Genomic DNA, 22,506 nt, shown 5'->3' with positions numbered 1-22,506 from the left:
TTAACCCAGCAGGAAGTACAGCGGCGTCTAAAAATAACTAAAATTGACAAATCTCCGGGCCCGGATGGGATACACCCCCGAGTACTGCAGGAACTAAGTACAGTCATTGATAGACCATTATTTTTAATCTTTAAAGACTCCATAATAACAGGGTCTGTACCACAGGACTGGCGTATAGCAAATGTGGTGCCAATATTCAAAAAAGGGGCAAAAACTGAACTCGGTAATTATAGGCCAGTAAGCTTAACCTCTACTGTGGGTAAAATCCTGGAGGGCATTCTAAGGGATGCTATGCTGGAGTATCTGAAGAGGAATAACCTCATGACCCAGTATCAGCACGGGTTTACTAGGGACCGTTCATGTCAGACTAATTTGATCAGCTTCTATGAAGAGGTAAGTTCCGGACTGGACCAAGGGAACCCAGTGGACGTAGTGTATATGGACTTTTCCAAAGCTTTTGATACAGTGCCACACAAAAGGTTGTTACATAAAATGAGAGTAATGGGGATAGGGGAAAATATGTGTAAGTGGGTTGAGAGCTGGCTCAGGGATAGGAAACAAAGGGTGGTTATTAATGGAGCACACTCGGACTGGGTTGCGGTTAGCAGTGGGGTACCACAGGGGTCAGTATTGGGCCCTCTTCTTTTTAACATATTTATTAATGACCTTGTAGGGGGCATTCAGAGTAGAATTTCAATATTTGCAGATGACACTAAATTCTGCAGGGTAATCAATACAGGGGAGGACAATTTTATATTACAGGATGATTTATGTAAACTAGAAGCTTGGGCTGATAAATGGCAAATGAGCTTTAATGGGGATAAATGTAAGGTTATGCACTTGGGTGGAAGTAATAAGATGTATAACTATGTGCTTAATTCTAAAACTCTGGGCAAAACCGTCAATGAAAAAGACCTGGGTATATGGGTGGATGACAAACTCATATTCAGTGGCCAGTGTCAGGCAGCTGCTACAAAGGCAAATAAAATAATGGGATGTATTAAAAGAGGCATAGATGCTCATGAGGAGAACATAATTTTACCTCTATACAAGTCACTAGTTCGACCACACTTAGAATACTGTGCACAGTTCTGGTCTCCGGTGTATAAGAAAGACATAGCTGAACTGGAGCGGGTGCAGAGAAGAGCGACCAAGGTTATTAGAGGACTGGGGGGTCTGCAATACCAAGATAGGTTATTACACTTGGGGCTATTTAGTTTGGAAAAACGAAGACTAAGGGGTGATCTTATGTTAATGTATAAATATATGAGGGGACAGTACAAAGACCTTTCTGATTATCTTTTTAATCATAGACCTGAGACAGGGACAAGGGGGCATCCTCTACGTCTGGAGGAAAGAAGGTTTAAGCATAATAACAGACGCGGATTCTTTACTGTAAGAGCAGTGAGACTATGGAACTCTCTGCCGTATGATGTTGTAATGAGTGATTCATTAATTAAATTTAAGAGGGGACTGGATACCTTTCTGGAAAAGTATAATGTTACAGGGTATATACACTAGATTCCTTGATAAGGCGTTGATCCAGGGAACTAGTCTGATTGCCGTATGTGGAGTCGGGAAGGAATTTTTTTCCCCATGGTGGAGTTACTCTTTGCCACATGGTTTTTTTTTGCCTTCCTCTGGATCAACATGTTAGGGCATGTTAGGTTAGGCTATGGGTTGAACTAGATGGACTTAGTCTTCCTTCAACCTTAATAACTATGTAACTATGTAAGTGTGAGGGGGAAAATGGGAGGAGCGAGGGGGGAAGTGAGAGGAGCGAGGGGGGAAGTGAGAGGAGCGAGGGGGGAAATGAGAGGAGCGAGGGGGGAAATGAGAGGAGCGAGGTGCTATAACTTACCACAGATATTTACTACTAGGTGGTAGCCCGATTCTAACGCATCGGGTATACTAGAATATGTATGTAGTTTATTTATGAAGATTTTAAAATAATACATTGAATACACAGGATTCGGCAGGCCGCGACCAATTAGCGAAGTGTGTTTCAAATCCCGCGCCAATTCGCGGCCGGACTGCGCCTGTCGCTGATTGTTTGCGGCCGGCCACGTAGTATATAGCACAGCCACGTAGTATATAGCAGCCCACGTAGTAAATAGCACAGCCACGTAGTAAATAGCACAGCCACGTAGTAAATAGCACAGCCCACGGAGTATATAGCACAGCCCACGGAGTATGTAGCACAGCCCACGGAGTATATAGCACAGCCCACGGAGTATATAGCACAGCCCACGGAGTATATAGCACAGCGCACGGAGTATATAGCACAGCGCACGGAGTATATAGCACAGCGCACGGAGTATATAGCACAGCGCACGGAGTATATAGCACAGCGCACGGAGTATATAGCACAGCCCACGGAGTATATAGCACAGCCCACGGAGTATATAGCACAGCCCACGGAGTATATAGCACAGCCCACGGAGTATATAGCACAGCCCACGGAGTATATAGCACAGCCCACGGAGTATATAGCACAGCCCACGGAGTATATAGCACAGCCCACGGAGTATATAGCACAGCCCACGGAGTATATAGCACAGCCCACGGAGTATATAGCACAGCCCACGGAGTATATAGCACAGCCCACGGAGTATATAGCACAGCCCACGGAGTATATAGCACAGCCCACGGAGTATATAGCACAGCCCACGGAGTATATAGCACAGCCCACGGAGTATATAGCACAGCCCACGGAGTGTATAACAGCCCACGCACGCAGTATATAACAGGCCACGTAGTGTATAGCACAGCCCATGTAGTATATTGCACAGCCCGCGCAGTATATTGCCCAGGCCGCGCAGTACATTGCCCAGGCCGCGCAGTACATTGCCCAGGCCGCGCAGTACATTGCCCAGGCCGCGCAGTACATTGCCCAGGCCGCGCAGTACATTGCCCAGGCCGCGCAGTACATTGCCCAGGCCGCGCAGTACATTGCCCAGGCCGCGCAGTACATTGCCCAGGCCGCGCAGGACATTGCCCAGGCCGCGCAGGACATTGCCCAGCCCGCGCAGTATATTGCCCAGCCCGCGCAGTATATTGCCCAGCCCGCGCAGTATATTGCCCAGCCCGCGCAGTATATTGCAGAGGTGTCAAACTGCATTCCTCGAGGGCCGCCAACAGGTCATGTTTTCAGGATTTCCTTAGCATTCCACAAGGTGCTGGAATCATTCTGTGCAGGTGATTAAATTATCACCTGTCCAATACAAGGAAATCCTGAAAACATGACCTGTTGGCGGCCCTCAAGGAATGCAGTTTGACACCTCTGGTATATTGCCCAGCCCGCGCAGTATATTGCCCAGCCCGCGCAGTATATTGCCCAGCCCGCGTAGTATATTGCCCAGCCCATGTAGTATATAGCAATGTGGGCATCATATCCCTGTTAAAAAAAGAATTAAAATAAAAAATAGTTATATACTCACCTTCCGTTGTCCCCCGGATCCAGGCGAAGCGGTTACCGATTCTCCTTGTGTGCTCCGGTCTCAAGAGTGCATTGCGGTCTCGCGAGATGATGACGTAGTGGTCTCGCGAGACCGCTACGTCATCATCTCGTGAGATCGCAATGCATGGAGCGGTCACCGGAGCGTCGCGAGGAGCGGGAAAGGCGGCGGAAGGTGAGTATATAATGATTTTTTATTTTTTTATTATTTTTAACATTAGATCTTTTTACTATTGATGCTGCGTAGGCAGCATCAATAGTAAAAAGTTGGTCACACAGGTTTAATTGCAGCGTTAATGGAGTGCGTCATACCGTGGCGTAACGCGGTCCGTTAGCACTGCCATTAACCCTGTGTGAGCGCTGGCTGGAGGGGATTATGGAGCGGGCACTGACTGCGGGGAGGAAGGAGCGGCCATTTTGCCGCTGGACTGTGCCCGTCGCTGATTGCTCGCGGCAAATCAGCGACTTGGATTTCCATGACAGACAGATGCCGCGACCAATGAATATCCGTGACAGACAGACAGAAAGGCAGACAGAAGGAAGTGACACTTAGACATTTATATAGTAGATGCCCAGGCAATGCCAGGCTCTTCAGCTATAAAATGTTCCCAATAAAAGCCTCAACTCAATCCACAAAAAAAGTCTCCACTCAATCCACAAGTCCCCACCCAGGTCCGTCATCTGTTAACAAAAATATAGGGGGCTTCTACGTTATTGGTAGCACAAAGGCTCTGGAAAAGCTAAATGGCTCCTTGCTCCTCAAAAGGAATCCAACAAATTCTCCGCTCCCAAATCCAAATTTCCCCCTCCCTTCTGAGCACCAGTGTGCCTAAACCACATTTAGCGTCCACATGTTTGGCATTTCTGAAGCGATGAGAGTCCGCCTAACTTTCGAGTGCATGTCTCCAGAAGCATGAACTGGGCACAATGTCCTGGTCACTACAATGTACTGGTCACTACAACGGCAGATTACAGTTTAATTTGGCAACCTCTACTGCTGCTTGTTTCTGGAAATCGCCCATGGAGTCAAAATTGTCACTACACCTTTAGATAAATTCCCAGAGTGGTGTAATTTCCAAAATGGGGTCACTTGAGGTTGGGGAGGATTCTGATCTTCTAGCACTTAGGGGCTCTGTATATGGAGTCCACAAACTATTCTATAATAATTTGTTTACCAAGTGTCAAATAGTGCTCTATCCCTCCCGAGTCTTTCCATATGGCTAAGCAGTACTGTACAGCCACATATGGGGTATTGCCACTTTCAGCAGAAATTGTGTGACACATTTTAGCACTGTTTCCCCATGTGAAAATGTAAAATCTGGGGCTAAAACAATTTTTTGATGTTAAAAATGTAATTCGTTCCTCACTGACCAATGGTATAAAATTCTGTGACCCACCTGTGGCGTCAATATGATTACTGCACCCCTAGATGAACTCATTGAGAGGTGTAGTTTGTAAAATGGGGTCACTTATGGGGGGTTCTGCTGGTCTGGCACCTCAGGGGCGCTCTGCCAATGTGACATGGTACCCTAAAAAAAGTGAAAAAGTTACAAAAGTCAGATGTAAACCTAGAAAAAGCACATTTTCTTTCACCTTATGCTGGTAAATCATTTTTGTGTATCTGTTTCTTAGCTGCTGCGGGGCTGGAACAGCGGCCGACACAGAAATGACGACCCAGATGATCTCTTCCAATATGGAGCTGCACTCCTTGTCAACGGGACGCTTACCCAGAGTAGCCACTGCCAACCGAATGCTAAAGCAGATGCTGTTCAGGTAACTAGACGGTTAAAAAATTAGGGAAGGGAACTGGGCGTCCCCGGTGTGGCTCAGAGCAATTATATTGGCTGACGATATTATCTGAGTTTTGGCGTAAAAAGTCTAGTGTGTTTCCCAATTATTGCCCAATGAAAGGATGATGATTCTTCTTTCATCTACACTTTTCGTGGGACTTGAAGCTTCGATATGTTCAATTTAAAGGGAATCTGTCAGTGAGATTGTCCCCAGTAAACCACGGGTACTGCAGAATAGGGCAACTTACAACATTTCAAATGATGCCTATTTCTTTGCCATCCCGTGCTCCTTTGTGTCGAAATTCAATTTTTATAGATATGCAAATTAGGCCTGCAAGTGCACTGGTGGGCATAATATGTGTGCTCTTGCAGTCCTAGTGTCTGCTTCTCTTTTCCCCGGCCAGCACCATAGATGACGCCTCTGCTCCCTGCCGAAATCTCCCAAGTGTGTACACAGGTGAATCACCTGGAGATGGCAGATAGAAGCCAGCCAGGGGACCACGCAGGACTAGTCAGAGTTCTCCTTACGGTTCTCGGCTGCCTCCCAAACTAAGTTTTCTTCGAGTCATCAGAGCTTTTCATTGGCAGCATGAATCTGAGGGCAGGTCACACAGTGCCTTAAAGGGAACATATTATTCTGCTGAACATTATAGGGGTGATCCATCCTGTGGATAGATAATGCCCTCCATCTTACCAATACCCCTTTAGTTTTATGATCTTCTCTGTGGTGGGAAATTGCTGATTAACTGCAAAAATGGTAGCAAAATACGGCTGCAGCAGAGGCGATCTCCTCAAAGTTATGTCTTCTGTCTAGAAGAGGGAGATCTTGCACTCATTTTCCTAGAATGAATGTGAAAAAGTTTTCTTTTTGTGTACCCTTGGGACAGGGGGTCTCCTATGTAAATGAAGCATGTCAATCGTATGATTCACGCGTGGCCGGTGTGCAGTTTTCTGCCGCAAATGGCCGGTCCAGAATGGTCCCGTGACCGGCGCCGTCTCGCAGCGCTAACCTTTTACTGCGACTCCTCTCGGGCTGAGCGCTATGTAACAATGGCCGCCGTCTGGAAGCTCGTACACTTAGGACTCGGTAAACTGACAGCCAGCTTAGACCCCACGGAGCAGACCGTGGTGGCAGATGATGTCGTTTCCAGGGCTCCATCCTGTCAGCCATTGTTCTGAAGCGTCACTTTTTCCAGGGATGTGAAGCGTTCGCCCCGGATTGAATCGCTTCTCATTGCGTTCATTTGTCTGACAAGTAAACGCGCGCAGGAGACAAGGCTCTGCACGGCAGAGCCGCCATGAAATATTTATACCAATCGAAGCAGCGGAACAGTTTAATTCTGCAAGGAATTTTCAGCAGCTCTAGGCAGACGCCATACATCACCGCACGAGAGCAAATAGGCGAGTGTTCATCATTTTAAAGTTTTCAGGAGAGGAGATCTGGGTTTCTGCCTCTGGCTTAGTGTCAAGCATCAGACTTTTCCGCAAATCAATTACATCGGACCACTTTTAGTTTTAGCAAGTTTTGGCAAAAGGCGTCAAATAAAAGGAAGCTTTGTGCCGTTTACACAGACGAGGAACCGGCTTTATATAGCTAAAGCTACCGTCTCGTTTAGGAGCGTCGGCGTACATCTTTATAAGCAGTTTAACATCTCGGCTGTCAGATAAAAGGGAAAGGCTTCGGGTGGAGAAAAATTAAGGTTTTGTAGTCTCGTGACTGTAGGGTGAAAATCTTCCAAAAATTAACTTTTTTCAGTTTTTGTCGCTTAATATACTGCGGCATAGGCATATCCGGTGAGAAGTAGTTATCCACAGGATAGGTGATGGTTTAGTGATCGGTGGGGGGCTTACAACTGAGACCCCTCTAATAGGCAGAACGGGAATTTGTATGGTCAATATCTGACCCCCACTCCATACATTCTCTATGGGGCTGCCGTAAAAACCGAGTGATGATGTAAGTAAATTGGACACAGTACCGCTGATTTCGCGAGGACCCTACCTGCTTGTCATTGGGGGGCACTTCTAACGAAGGACGTGTGTATGTGGATGAGACCCTCACCATACATATTAAGGAGTGATGCTGACCAGGGACCATAAGGAGAACTGACTAGTCCTGGGTGGTCCTCAGCCTGCTCCTGGTGATTGTCAGGTCATGTCTTATATCAGAGAGCTGTCAATCAAGTGTTAGCAGGCCCGGAGAAAATGGCTGAGGGCCGCTCCGGACTAGTCACTTCGCTCCCTGATGCCCCCGCCGTGTTTTAGTGCTGCCCCGGACCATACAAGATTAGTCCGTTCTCTCGCCACAGCATTTCAGAGACCTTCCATCTTGGCTGCATGCAAACACTGAAGTCATTGATTCACGTGTCACCACATTTCTGTCCATGCAGAGCATGTCTGCTGTGTTCCGTGTTTATAGTATGCAGGAAACAATGGTGAAAATCTTCTGTATCGCGATCATTGAATTTAATAATTCTATATTATTTGTTCTTTCACCTGACAGGTACCAGGGTTACATCGGTGCCGCCCTTGTACTAGGAGGTGTTGACTGCAGCGGCCCCCATCTATACAGCATATACCCTCATGGCTCTACTGACAAGCTTCCCTATGTTACCATGGGTAAGTAACAACCCTTTTAAATCACTGGCCTATACCATATATATACATATATATATGGTATAGGCTGTTCTACACATACGACCTGTTATATTAAACATGTAGTTAGTTACTTAAAAGGTAAGCATTAATTGCAGAGCCACTAAAAGTAGTAGTAGTCGGTGATTTATCTGCAAGAGGCTCACGCGGTTTGTTGGTTTTCCAGCCTGTGCAATACCCAGTCTCTCCACTAGGTGACGCTCTTGCACAGCGGAACACGTTTAGTTTGCGCTGTAACTTTCCTGTTTTCCGGAGTTTGTGTAAATCATCAGCAATTTCCTCATTTCTACATGTGTGATTCTAGACTCAGAGCCTACAATGTATCCACCACACCTTTTTTTTTTTGTTATTTCTCTGTCTTAATTTAAATTTGGACTAATGTACATCTAAATGTGAACAAAAAATGAGTTTTTGCTACATTTTTTTCCATTTTTGTTGCTTTCTTTTGTAGATATCCCTTTTAGTAGTTCAGTATCTCATAAGATTTTTATTAAAATTGCAGCAAGCAGCCCAGTAAGTGATACATCACTAGAATCAGGGTCTATGCCCCTACATCATTCTGCTCTCAGATTACATAACAAAATCCTGCTGACCGATTCCTTGTAAAGGTTTTTATCAACATCCTTAACCCCTTCACAAACTTTCATGTGCACGTACGTCGTGTCTCTGCCTTTGATCTGATCTCGCACACCAAGCCCGCGCGTTTCCCTGCAGATGATTGCTGATTTAATCAGCGGTCATGTGACTTTAAGGGTATGTGCACACGTCCGGATTTCTTGCAGAAATTTCCTGAAGAAAACCGGAAATTTTCTGCAAGAAATCCGCATTTTTTTTTTGCGTTTTTTTTTCCGTTTTTTTTTTTGCGTTTTTTTTAGCATTCTGCAAGCGAAATTAGCTTGCAGAATGCTAAAGTTTTCCAAGCGATCTGTAGCATCGCTTGGAAAACTGACTGACAGGTTGGTCACACTTGTCAAACATAGTGTTTGACAAGTGTGACCAACTTTTTACTATAGATGCTGCTTATGCAGCATCTATAGTAAAAGATAGAATGTTTAAAAATAATAAAAAAAAAAAAATAAAAAAATGCTTATACTCACCCAGACATCTCCTCAGCGGCGTCCGTTCCTCTTCCTATAGCTGCTGTGCACGCAGGACCTTCCATGACGTCGCGGTCATGTGAGCGGTCACGTGAGCGATCACATGACCGCGCACGACCAATCACAAGACAGTGACGTCATCACAGGTCCTTCACCGCACAGCAGCTATAGGAACCGAAGCGGCAGCATGCAGCGGTGAGGCGGGAAGATATCGAGGGTGAGTATAGGACTATTTTTTATTTTAATTCTTTTATTTTTGACCAATTTTATGGTGCCCAGTGCGTGGAGGAGAATCTCCTCTCCTCCACCCTGGGTACCAACCGCACATAATCTGCTTACTTCCCGCATGGTGCGCACAGCCCCGTGCGGGAAGTAAGCAGATCAATGGACTCCTAGGTGTGCGGAATCCCCGCAATTCCACATTTTTAATGAACATGTTGCTTTTTTTTCCGCGATGCGATTTTTTCGCGGAAAAAATCGCAACATTTGCACAAAAAATGCGGAATACCCTGTAAATAATAGGAGGCATATGTTAGCGTTTTTTTCGCGTTATCACGTTTTTATAGCGAAAAAAACGCGAAAAATCCTGAACGTGTGCACATGGCCTAACAACCGCAGGTTCACTTGTTAAATCCCGCTGTCGATCTCTTAACAGCGGCATCCTACACGCATCGGCAGGGACGTGCATAATTCCACGCGCCCCTAACAAGATTGTGGGACGCTGATGAGTTGCTCTGACGGCCGGGGCTCTGCTGATGACCCCCGGGGCTCTGCTGATGACCCCCGGGGCTCTGCTGATGACCCCCGGGGCTCTGCTGATGACCCCCGGGGCTCTGCGTTTATAGATGATCGTGATTTTCACTGTACATAACAGTACTGATGTCCCGCTGTGTGTAGCACAAGCCATCAGACGATCGCAGCTTCAAGTCCCCCTGAGGGTAACAGGAGAAAATGGACCCAAAAATTTGTGAAATTTCTCTTGAGGTCGTCATATTGAAAATTTTCATTTTTTTTCGTGAAAATTTTGATTTAGCCCCTTATTTGTCTTTTTCACAATAGATAATAGGTGAAAACTGACCCCATAATTTTTTGTGTAATTTGTCCCGATCGTCACTATACCCCATTTGTGGTCACAAAACTTGTGCTTGGCCCTATGGCAGGAAAGGAAAGAGGCTATTTGCCTGGGATAGATTGTGAATGCCATGTCGCAGAGCCCCTGACATGTGAAAATGGCAGAAACCCCCCACAAATGACCCCATTTTGGAAACTAGACCCCTCAAGGGAATTATCTAGGGGTGTACTCCGCATTTTTAATCAGGTGCCTCACAGAATTTTATAACATTGAGACATGGAAATATGACATTTTAGTGCTAGCATTTTAATTTTTGTATTTGCTTCAAATTGTACACAAGGGTTAATGGGTGACACTAGACCCCACAATTTATTGCACATTTTCTCCTGAATGCGGTGCTGCCCCATATGTTGTCAGACATTCCTGCTAGGCCACACGTCAGGGCTGAGATGGAAGGGGCGCTATATGGCTTTTGGAGCACAGATTTTGCTAGAATAGTTTGCGGGCGACATTTGCGAAGCCCCGAAGGTGCCAGAAATACAGTAAAACCCCAACGTGACCCCAGTGTAGTGGGCTGCAGTGACTATTGTGTAACATCCATGCCAGGACTGTTTTCTGGAGAATTGCAGATATGCCATGTGTGTAGTGTCCATACATTGTGTCCCCATGCAGCACAGAGCCCCCATGCAGCGCAGAGCCCCCATGCAGCGCAGCAGTTTTTGTTATATTTTTAACTTATTTTCTTTTATTTTTATTTTTTTTTTTTTACTTTTTCACTCCGTCCCACTGTGGGACATGTATAATTCTTATTTTGTTCACTAGTCAGACACTACAGTACTCGTGTGCAACACTGTATGAGACTGTCAGGGAGTCACTGACTGTGCCTGTGAGGCTCCGCTTATAGCTGGATCTCACAGGCCACTGTACCCTGCGGTCATCACATGACCTCAGCGTACCATGCTAACCTGGGGTCCGATGGTTACTAAGGGGGTCTTGTGACCCCCTTGTAGCAACGTAAATACCGCTTTCCCGCTCTCCAGGTCATCACATGATAAAATGAGTGGTGTCATTCAAAAGTACAACTCTTCCCGCAAAAAAACAATCCCTCATACTTGTGGACGTGCCTATGTGGGATGTTTGGACCAGAAATGCATCCATGCCACTAACCTGGAGGTTCTATTAAATGCATGAAGCCTGTGAGAACATGATGTGAGGAACCTGGTTATGGTAAAAATGTTGAAGGGGCTACACAGGAATAGTTAGGTTAATGCGTTGAGGCGGTAGGCCAATCTGTACAAATGTGTTTTTAGGGCACGCTTAAAACTGTGGGGATTGGGGATTAATCGTATTAACCTAGGTAGTGCATTCCAAAGAATCGGCGCAGCACGTGTAAAGTCTTGGAGACTGGAGTGGGAGGTTCTGATTATTGAGGATGCTAACCTGAGGTCATTATCGGAGCGGAGGGCTCGGGTAGGGTGGTAGACTGAGACCAGAGAGGAGATGTAGGGTGGTGCTGAGCCATGGAGGGCACGGGTATTGTGGTAGACTGAGACCAGGTAGGAGATGTAGGGTGGAGCTGAGCCATGGAGGGCACAGGTAGGGTGGTAGGCTGAGACCAGGGAGGAGATGTAGGGTGGAGCTGAGCCATGGAGAGCTTTGTGGATGAGGATAGTCCACTGGATTCTGGAGTGGATGGGTAACCAGTGTAATGACTGGCACAGGGTAGAGGCATCCCCTTTAACTGAAAGGCTTGTTCACAGGATTTGATGAGAATTCAGTCAGGCCGTTTCTTGTGACACTACAGTTTTTAGGCAGAATCTGAAACCGCTCCAATACAGAACATGAAACTTAACGAAAAATAAAAATTATCCATGGAAGCCGTGAACATTTGCGTCATCCCTATGAAGCTGCACATCGACCTCACCGAGCAACAATGGGATCAACCTGGATCGGCAGCAGAAACCAAGAGTGCCGGCCACTAAAGTTGGTACAAATTGATTTGTAGGACCTGATCCTGCCGATGTGGCAGCCAGTTGGGATCTCTGAGAGCCGCCTCTGACCTGGCTCTTGATTGGCCGGCGTGGCGCAACTTCATACATTCTTCATGCCGCAATGATGACTTAGCCAGCCTGGCGGGTAAGAGGCGGCTCTCCACGGGACTCACATCCGACAGATCACTGACCACCGATTCTCACCATCTCCATCGGTTTTGGGTTTCTGCAGAACCCTCTCTTGTGAGATAACCGTCTAGCACAGTCTCTATACTCGAGGATTCCTTGCCCAGTTTTCCTTTGTTCTTCGCGTTCCTAGCGGTGAGACTTTTGCTTTTCTTACATATAACGGGGGTGCTGCATTCTACAGATCGTCCTAGCAGGCATTATATCGCGGCCCGCACCTTCTGCAGTCTGGAGGCGCTGCTGTCGTGCATCTAGTAGGACGCACCCTCTTACCTCATGCCCAGTGTAAACAGGTAATTAGGCTGTGTGGGCAGCGGAGATGTGCTGCGTAAGGTGCCAGGATGATAGAAGGATGTGGCACGGCAGAAAGTGCTGATGCCGCCGGCAAGGTGTCCTGTCATTAATGACTTAGGAATGCTAATTAGTTTTCTTTTTTTTTCCCTTTACCCTGGCATTTTTGGTTTTTACTTTAATTTTTTTTTTGTTGCGCTACATTTTATCTAGTGTTTTAATTAATGCCGAGGAGGAGGAGGAATACCTGCTCCTATCTGCAATGTGTAGGGTTGGGTGATGGTGGCATCCTTAGATAACGATTGATGCATGCACCCGCGGCCCATCGCTCCTCTCCGGCTTCACAGACGTTGATGTCCGTGACTTCATCTCCGCTCCCGGAGACATCGACAGGCTGCATAGATGACGTCACGGACAACAGCTTCTGTCTTCTTTCTCCGTCAGAATCAAAGAAAAAAAAAAAAAGAGGTAGCAGAACCCTGACTAATGAACAGCTTCCATTTGTGACATGTGTGCACAGAGAGGGAGCTGTCAATCACAGATAGGACCGCCCACTGGACCCAAAAACCCAGGAATTGCAGAGGAGTAAATGATGAAAACACAGGATATACTGAAGCTTGCACTCTGCCCCGCACCCCTCGCACTATAACATGGGGCCGCAGTTCGGACGGCATTTACATGGTTACAAGATATATAGATAAGTTATTGAACTAAATATTTTGGCAACAAAGAAATTAGTCTGACTTAAAAACTCATTACAAATGTTAACAGGCAGAAATTGTCTGACTCCCCATGTTATACTTGCTGCTTGTGCATTACACTATGTGACCATAGGGGGCACTGCTGCTTCATAAGTGGGAAAGTGAGACGGGTCCTACATTGATTGTGGCAGCAAAGTGTGTGCTTTATATGCATATTCTGGGATATAGATGTATATAGCTATGTTCTTATATTTCTTATACATATTCTGTATATAATTATACAAATCTACAGTATTAAGTATGCTATATATATATATATATATGTGTGTGTGTGTGTGTGTGTGTGTGTGTGTGTGTGTATATATATATATATGTGTGTATATGTGTATATATATATATATATATATATATATATATATATATATATATATATATATATACACACATATATATACACACATACACACACACACACACACACACACACACACACACACACACACACACACACACACATTCAAGATACATGTATGTGTGTCTATATACAGTGGGTATATTTTTATATATATATATATATATGTGTGTTTGTGTGCATATATATCTATATATATAATTGTCTAAGGGGTACTTCCGTCTTTCTGTCGGCAACTTCCGTAACGGAAATCCCGCATCGCTGATTGGTCTCGCCAGCTGCCTGTCATGGCTGCCGCGACCAATCAGCGACGGGCACAGTCCGATTAGTCCCTCCCTACTCCCCGCAGTCAGTGCCCGCTCCATACTCTCCTCCGGTCACCGCTCACACAGGGTTAATGCCAGCGGTAACGGACCGCGTTATGCCGTGGGTAACGCACTCCGTTACCGCTGCTATTAACCCTGTGTGTCCCCAACTTTTTACTATTGATGCTGCCTATGCAGCATCAATAGTAAAAAGAAGTAATGTTAAAAATAATAAAAAAACAAAAAACCTGCTATTCTCACCTTCCGTAGTACGACGATGGGCTCGCGCCTGCCGCCATCTTCCGTTCCCAGAGATGCATTGCGAAATTACCCAGAAGACTTAGCGATCTCGCGAGACCGATAATTCATCTGGGTAATTTCACAATGCTTCCTGGGAAGTGGGAACGGAAGATGGCGGCAGCCGCACGCGCATCCCCAGAGCTTCGCTGGATCCTGGCGGGTCAGTATATAACTATTTTTTATTTTAATTATTTTTTTTAACAGGGATATGGTGCCCACACTGCTGTATACTATGTGGGCTGTGTTAGATACTGCGTGGGCTACGTTATATACTACATGGCTGCTATATACTACGTGGGCAGTGCTATATACTACATGGCTGCTATATACTACGTGGGCTGTGTTACATACTATGTGGGCTGTGTTTTGTACTGCGTGGGCTGTGCTATATATTACGTGGCCAGTGTTATGTACTGCGTGGCCTGTGTTATATACTACGTCGCCTGTGTTATATACTGCGTGTCTGCTATATACTGCGTGGGCTGTGTTATATAGTACGTGGGGTGTGTTATATACTGCGTGGCCTGTATTAACGCATCGGGTATTCTACAATATGTATGTATGTATATAGCAGCCGCATAGTATATAGCACAGGCCACGTACTATTAGTCTGCTATATACTACATGGCTCCTATATACTACGTGGCCTGTGCTATATACTATGCGGCTGCTATATACATACATACATATTCTAGAATACCTGATGCGTTAGAATTGGGCCACCATCTAGTGTGTGTATGTATGTGTGTGTATATATATATGTATATATATATATATATATATATATATATATATATATATATATATATATATATATATTATAATATTTATTTTTTTATATTTTCTCATTGTTATATAATTGCAAAAAAAAGAGTGCTGGCGCATTTAGTTTGACTGTCCTGCGGGAATGAAGAGCTTTGGGATTCCACAACTGTTTTTATTAATATCAACGTGTTTCTGCACCGTATTGGCGCCTTTCTCAAAGTATATAAAAAAAAAAAGTTTCACAAAAGCATTGTACCAGTGTCCCAGTGCACGTGGTCGATTTTCCCCGCAGGCTGATGGTATGCATTGAAATAATTGTCATATGCGCTACGTTGGTCCTGGTCCATGTTATTGGTCAGTATAACGCAAGCAATGAAAGACATCTCCAGGCATCGGTCTGCAGCACTGATGAGCACATGGTACTGCACACACTGTCACGTCCACAATTTGTGGTTTCAACAGGCCCCATTTCCAATCTATTGTCTGAACCCAGCCTTATAGTTCTTTTGTGCTGTTTTGGCTAATAGTACACTGGGGATGTAGCTATAAAATTTTGCTTTTACATAAAGAAGCATGTACAGCCTACAGATCTGCTGTAAATATACTTTTTCCATGAAAATATCAGTCTATTGAACTTCCTTTTAAAGAGGGCCTATCGCCTCTCCTCGCTCGGCCCGCCGCCTCTCCTCGCTCGGCCCGCCGCCTCTCCTCGCTCGGCCCGTCGCCTCTCCTCGCTCGGCCCGTCGCCTCTCCTCGCTCGGCCCGTCGCCTCTCCTCGCTCGGCCCGTCGCCTCTCCTCGCTCGGCCCGTCGCCTCTCCTCGCTCGGCCCGTCGCCTCTCCTCGCTCGGCCCGTCGCCTCTCCTCGCTCGGCCCGTCGCCTCTCCTCGCTCGGCCCGTCGCCTCTCCTCGCTCGGCCCGTCGCCTCTCCTCGCTCGGCCCGTCGCCTCTCCTCGCTCGGCCCGTCGCCTCTCCTCGCTCGGCCCGTCGCCTCTCCTCGCTCGGCCCGTCGCCTCTCCTCGCTCGGCCCGTCGCCTCTCCTCGCTCGGCCCGTCGCCTCTCCTCGCTCGGCCCGTCGCCTCTCCTCGCTCGGCCCGTCGCCTCTCCTCGCTCGGCCCGTCGCCTCTCCTCGCTCGGCCCGTCGCCTCTCCTCGGCCAATATATGCTTCATAAATAATCATTTTAAGGAATACAAGTACTTACTAAAACAGACCTGGCAGGAGAGCATTGTGACCTTTTTAAATAGGATCTGTCGCGTGCTCAAAGAAATTTAGTGAAATGCCTTGTAAGATTCCCCTGATTTTGATGCTCTTTTCCGTTTTGCTCTGTCTCACTCCTGTGATATTTGTATTTGTTGTTTACGGAGCTTAGCATGTGAAATCTCTACTTGTAGTGCAACTGAGGGCTTCTTCAGAGTCTTTTCTGGGGGGAGTGCGCTTTCCCCCCTCCTTCCCAGATGCTGACGATTTGTTATTCAGTTAGATCATCTGTTGAGCTGTGGTTGGTAATGTTTGGGAGGGAGAGGTAAAAGCGCACGCTCCCAGAGAAGACTGAAGAAACACCCCGTTGCACTGCCAGCAGAGATTTCTCATACTATTCCATTATCAACAAGTGTGAATATCTCTGCAATGGAGTGACTCTAAACAAATCGGTAAAGAGCAGCAGAATCAGGGGAGGTCAGTGATTTTTACAAGGTATTTATCTAATTTTTTTAAATTCAAGTGACAGGTAGGTCATTCTTAAAGGTAATATATCAGCTGATTTTTGCATTGTAAACATGTGTTTTACTCTGCAAATGGGAACAGTCCAGAAGGCTTCTTGGCAAGACCACCAGGTATATGTGTAGGCAAAATACCCTCCCCCTATCAAATAAGCGCTATCAAGGCAATCTATTATTATAAGTCAATGATGGAATCTTGCATAGAGTTGTGGCTTCTTTTTTCAGATTATCGGATGCCTGATTAAATAAGATTTCCTGTACGTTTAAAAGGCAGGTAGAAGTGCGCCAATAGTGTGAACAGACCGAATTAAAAAGCCACAATGGCTCCTTCTTCCATGGAAGGATTATTTAATGAGCGCCTTAGTCTACATACACCCATAAAGCGTGACAAAGTAGTAAACTTTCATAATTTTCCACTTACAAATGTGTATATATATAGGTTGTGATTAACCTTTTCCCTGCTGCAGTCTTCACAACCTACAAGGCGTTAATATTCATAGCGAGCGTTCCCAGTAGCCGTGGCTTAGTGCCAATCTCAAACTGCGCTTCTAAGTCCTTTTACATACTCTGTAAATAATTGATGGATTTGCCTGCCATGTTTCAAGACGATGTCCTGCTCTACAGCCTCCACCGGAAAAAAAAAAAAAATGAATGGTGAGTGAGCAGGTTTTTTATTTTTTTTGCGCATTTAAAAAAAAACAAAAAACGTTTTGTATGTTATGAAATAATAACTGACACCAGAGTCCATTTGCTGATGGAAAGCTTTCTTATGTCTCACAAGGGGGTTTAAGAGATACTCCGTGCTTACTCAGGAGTGAAAGCATCAAATTAAAGTGTTTGTGCTGACAAAGGAGAAATTTTGGATTTCAGCAAGCGATGCAGGATTGCGCGATGGCTCGTTGGCGAGAGCGGCCCGGCCAGGCCTTCCGTAATGAAATGCACGCATACAATTAAAGCCACTTGAAGTGCGTAGCTTGGAGGACGCCTTCCGTCAGTCTCTGGCGACTGCTGCTGCTCCCCGTGCACCGGCGCTCCGTTTCATATTCATAAATCAGCTCTTCAACACATTGGCAGCGCAGGTCCCACCGAGTCGGCAGGAGCATCGGGAGAGCAGGCCTTGCAGCCAAGAACAGAAGTGAAAAATGATCCCACTTGATGGGGGCTCCCGGATTTCTCGCTGGAAGGAAGAGCAAATTGAATAGCAATGAGCGTGTGTGAATAAGCACCTTGTCAGGAGATCTGACACTGACGGATGAGAAGGTTCACAGATACGGCTTCCACCCTGCTCCGCGGCTTAGAGGTCCTGCTTGCTGGGAAGGGAAGACTCTTCGTCAGTGGGCAATACATCTTCCTTTTGTATTGGCGCACTCCTTTGAGAAAAATAGCAACCGCACCCCCTCGAGTCTGAATACTGTTCCCATGCGAATGGAGAACTTTTCTCTGTGTGATGGAGAGGTGCTTCCTATAGAATTGTGTTAGAAAACTTCGAACTTAGAACTATCGAAATGCGTAAAATTTTGGCAAAATTTTCTATCCCTAATTGTTTATATCGGAAGCAAAGACAAATTATGTAGCGTAAAGGTAAAGCAGAAAGCCTCGAAGGTGATTCTACAGGACAAAATTCTGCTGATAAAACCAGTCATTTATGTTTTCTTGGAGATGAGAGTAGTCACGGAGCAGATATTTTAACAGGTTTGTTCGATAGGCTGAAAGGTTTGTCCTACAAAAAAGCACGTGTTTCCACGGTCAGGATTGCATCAGGATTTGACGCAGGTAAAATCTGCACCTGCGGTCACTGGCAGGTCACCTGCGTTTTGTTCATGCGGATTTGTGTGTGTTTTTGTAAGCTAAGTAAAGTTATACAAAAAAAAAGAATTGTGATGTCATTTCTTGTATAAACTCTTCATTTACATACTCCATTGAAGAATGTTTAGAAACACAGAAAGATAGATATAGATAAATAGATAGATAATAGATAGGTAATTAATAGATAGATAATAGATAGATAATAGATAGACGATAGATAGATGAGATAGATATAGATACGATAGATAGAGCTATCCATCGTATCTATAGCTGTCTATTATCTATCGTATCTATTATCTATCTATTGTATCTGTCTATTGATATATCTATCTAGCTATCTGTAGATAGATATATATTTTTATAGATAGATATATTGGTAGATAATAAATAGGTAGATAGATAATAGATGATAGATGGATAATAGATAGATGGATAATAGATAGAAGGATAGATAATACCAAGCCCGATGTTTAGTAATAAACATAATAAAATGGTAACAAAAAGTTAGGCCGGGGTCACACATGCGAGAAACTCACACGAGTCTCGCACCTCAATATCCGGCACCGCCGCCTTCACTCGGGACCAGAGTGTGCGGCTGCATGTATTTCTATGTAGCTGAACGCTCCGGTCCGAGTGTCGGGTATTGAGGCGAGAGACTCGTGCGAGTTTCTCGCAAGTATGACCCCAGCAATGTCTGTTTAATTTAAAAAAAATGTAAAAAAAAATGGCATGGGCTCCGGCGCAATTTTCTGCACCAGAGAGGGAAAGCCAGTGACTGGGGACCGATATTTGTAGCCTGGGAAGGGGTTAATACCAAGGCAGTTTCCCAAGCTATGAATATCATCCCGCAGCTGTATATTTAGCCTTTACTGGCTTTTAAAATAGGGGGACACCCCCCCCCCCCCCCCCCCAAAAAAAAAAAAAAAAAGAAATGACGTGGGGTCACCCTATAATTTATAGCCAGAAAGGCTACGCAGACAGCTGCGGGCGGATATTCATAGCCGAGAGAGGGGCCATGGATATTGGCCCCCCCGGCTACAAATACCAGCCCGCAGCCGCCCCAGAAATGGCGTTTCTATAAGATGCGCCAATTCCAGCGCTTAGCCTCTCTCTTTACCATTCCCGAGTAGTAGTGGGATATGGGGTACTAAGGGGTTAATGTCACCTTTGTAAGGTGACATTAAGCCAGCTTAGTAATGGAGAGGCGTCAATAAGATACCTACCATTACTAATCCTATACTTGTGAAAGGGTTAATAAAACTCACATAGGAATAAAAGTATTTTAATGAAATAAAACACCACACAGTTTTGACCATATCTTTATTGTACGATTTTCATGCGATGCCCTCGTCTCCTGGAAAAAAAAGAAAAATAATAAACCAACAGTATACTCCCTGAGTCCGACCTAGTCCGTAATAACGAATGTCCCACGACGAGTCCAGCTCTGCTACATCTGGATGCCTGACAATGATCCAGACATAGCAGAGCCTGTAGATGACCGCCGGAGATAACTCTCCAGTGATCACTCACACTGCAGCGTTCTCACAATCATCTGACCCCCGATCACATGCACAGCCGTTCTCACGGTAAGCCCAAGTTATCGCAAGAACTTAGCTTACCGCGAGAAGTGCAGTGGACGCGGGACTTCCGGCGGTGGGACAGGTGAGCCGGCAGACATGCGTAGTAAGCTGCATTTCCGCAGTTACTACACATGCGACTAATCATTAGATGCGGTTTTACCACATCTAATGATGATCTATGGGAAATTTACGGTGTGACGACGGAGCGTCCCCGCACTGTAAACAGACATGCTGCGTTCTGAAAAGACGCGCCTCATGTCCGTTAACGCGGGTCTGCCGCCTGCGTGTTTTACCGCATAGTGGAGACGGGATTTCATGAAATCCCCCCACTATGCTGTAACATCTGGACGCAGCTGGTTTGACGCTGCGGCTCTAAGCCGTGTTTCCTGACTGTGGAAACATACCTTTAGACAGCCGCAGCACATGCAGGGGTTGCCTGTTTGTTACACAATTCCTGCATGTTTTGGCTGTCTAACAGCCGCGAGACATGCAGCCGCAGGAACTCGGACATATTTTTCGAGCACGCCGAAGACACTCAGTTAGCACCCGAGCATGGGCAGATGACACCTTATAACTGCACACCTCTCATCACTACTTGGCACAGAACTTCCAAGATGGTAATATCAATTATTTAAAGGAACATTGCGGCCAAGGCTAACATGTTGTATCTGGAAGATCTATGGGGTGAAGTTTCTCTCGGGGAGACCTATATGCCATGCAATGCTCTCCTGGGGATTAAATAGGCAACTGGCTTGTAAGAGAATAATAGGATGTGTAGCGCCACCTATTGGTAGTCATTATTGACCCTTTAAAGGTCCCTGTCATGTGACTTGGGATAAGAAACCAAAACAGACACATTCCATTTGCAGACACGTGTTTTGGGATATTTGCCTCTCATCAGTGCAGGAACAAATACCCAAAACATGGGGCCTTTCAACTCCGTCGCGCCAGAGCCCATTTTCGTTTTTTTGCGTTTGTTTTTCGCTCTCCTTCTTCCCAGAGCCATAACTCGGAAGCCCCTTGCCACGTGAGGGCTTGTTTTTTTCGGCATAAGTTGTACTTTTGAACAACACCATTGGTTTTACCATATCGTGTACTCAAAAATGGGAAAAAAAATTCCAAGTGCGGTGAAATTGCAAAAAAAGTGCAATTCCACAAAGTTTTTTGGATTTCTTTTTTACCATGTTCACCAAATGCTAAAACTGACCTGCCATTATGATTCTCCAGGTTATTACGAGTTCATTGACACCAAACATGGCTAGGTTCTTTTTCAAGTGGTAAAAAAAATTGCACCATTTTCCTATACCTATGGCGTCTCCATTTATCGTGATCTCCGGTTGGGTGAGGGCTTACTTTTTGTGTACCGAGCTGACGTTTTTATGGATACCATTTTTGTGCAGATACAATCTTTAGATCGCCCATCATTGCATATTAATGCAATGTCGTGGTGACCAAAAAACGTAATTCTGGCATTTTGACTCTTCTCGCTACTCCGTTTAGTGATCGAATTAATCCTTTTCTTATTGATAGATTGGGCGATTCTGAAAACAGCGATACCAAATATTATTGTTCAGATAATAAAAGTTGTAGCCCGCTGGCAGAAGTCGCTGCTTTATGCGTGCAGACTATGCGAACCTAGTCTGCAATCATAAAGCAGCAGTGTTCCCTTTTTTTTTTTTTTTGATCCCCCTGTGTATATTAAGGCTATGTGCACACATAGGGAGGGTCCTCTGCGGGTTCTCCTGCAGCGGATTTGATAAATCTGCAGGGCAAAACCGCTGCGGTTATCCCTGCAGATTTATCGCGGTTTGTTTTGCGGTTTCCGCTGCGGGTTTACTCATACTATTGATGCTGCATATGCAGCAATATGCAGCATCAATAGTAATGTTAAAAATAATTAAAAAAATGGTTATACTCACCCTCTGACGTCCCGATCTCCTCGGCGCTGCACACGGCGGTCCTGTTCCAAAGATGCTGTGCGAGAAGGACCTTTGTGACGTCACGGTCATGTGACCGCGACGTCACCGCAGGCCCTGCTTGCACAGCAACCCTGCGACCGGACGGCCGCGTGCAGCGCTGAGAGGTGAGTATATCATTATTTTTTATTTTAATTCTTTTTTTTTTTTTTTTACACAAATATGGTTCCCAGGGCCTGGAGGAGAGTCTCCTCTCCTCCACCCCGGGTACCATCCACACATGATCCGCTTACTTCCCGCATCGTGGGCATAGCCCCATGCGGGAAGTAAGCGGATCAATGCATTCCTATGTGTGCAGAATCGCCGCGATTCTGCACAAAAGAAGTGACATGCTGCAGAATGTAAACCGCTGCGTTTCTGCGTGGTTTTTCCCGCAGCATGTGCACAGCGGATTGCGGTTTCCATAG

General features: G+C 45.6%; 1 protein-coding gene across 1 annotated transcript in view; it reads left to right on the top strand.

The window, feature by feature from the left end:
- Positions 1 to 22,506, top strand: part of PSMB7 (proteasome 20S subunit beta 7) — a 71,965-nt gene that overhangs the window by 21,493 nt on the left and 27,966 nt on the right. The window contains exons 4-5 of the mRNA XM_077283556.1: positions 5,090 to 5,230; positions 7,748 to 7,863. Coding sequence (XP_077139671.1) covers positions 5,090 to 5,230; positions 7,748 to 7,863 — 257 coding nt within the window. The remainder of the gene's footprint in view (positions 1 to 5,089; positions 5,231 to 7,747; positions 7,864 to 22,506) is intronic.

Source organism: Ranitomeya variabilis, chromosome 2 (assembly GCF_051348905.1).
Source record: "Ranitomeya variabilis isolate aRanVar5 chromosome 2, aRanVar5.hap1, whole genome shotgun sequence".
In the NCBI taxonomy this organism is placed as follows: Eukaryota; Metazoa; Chordata; class Amphibia; order Anura; family Dendrobatidae; genus Ranitomeya; species Ranitomeya variabilis.
Note: the sequence above shows the minus strand (reverse complement) of the source record. Positions and strands in the feature narration are given on the sequence as shown.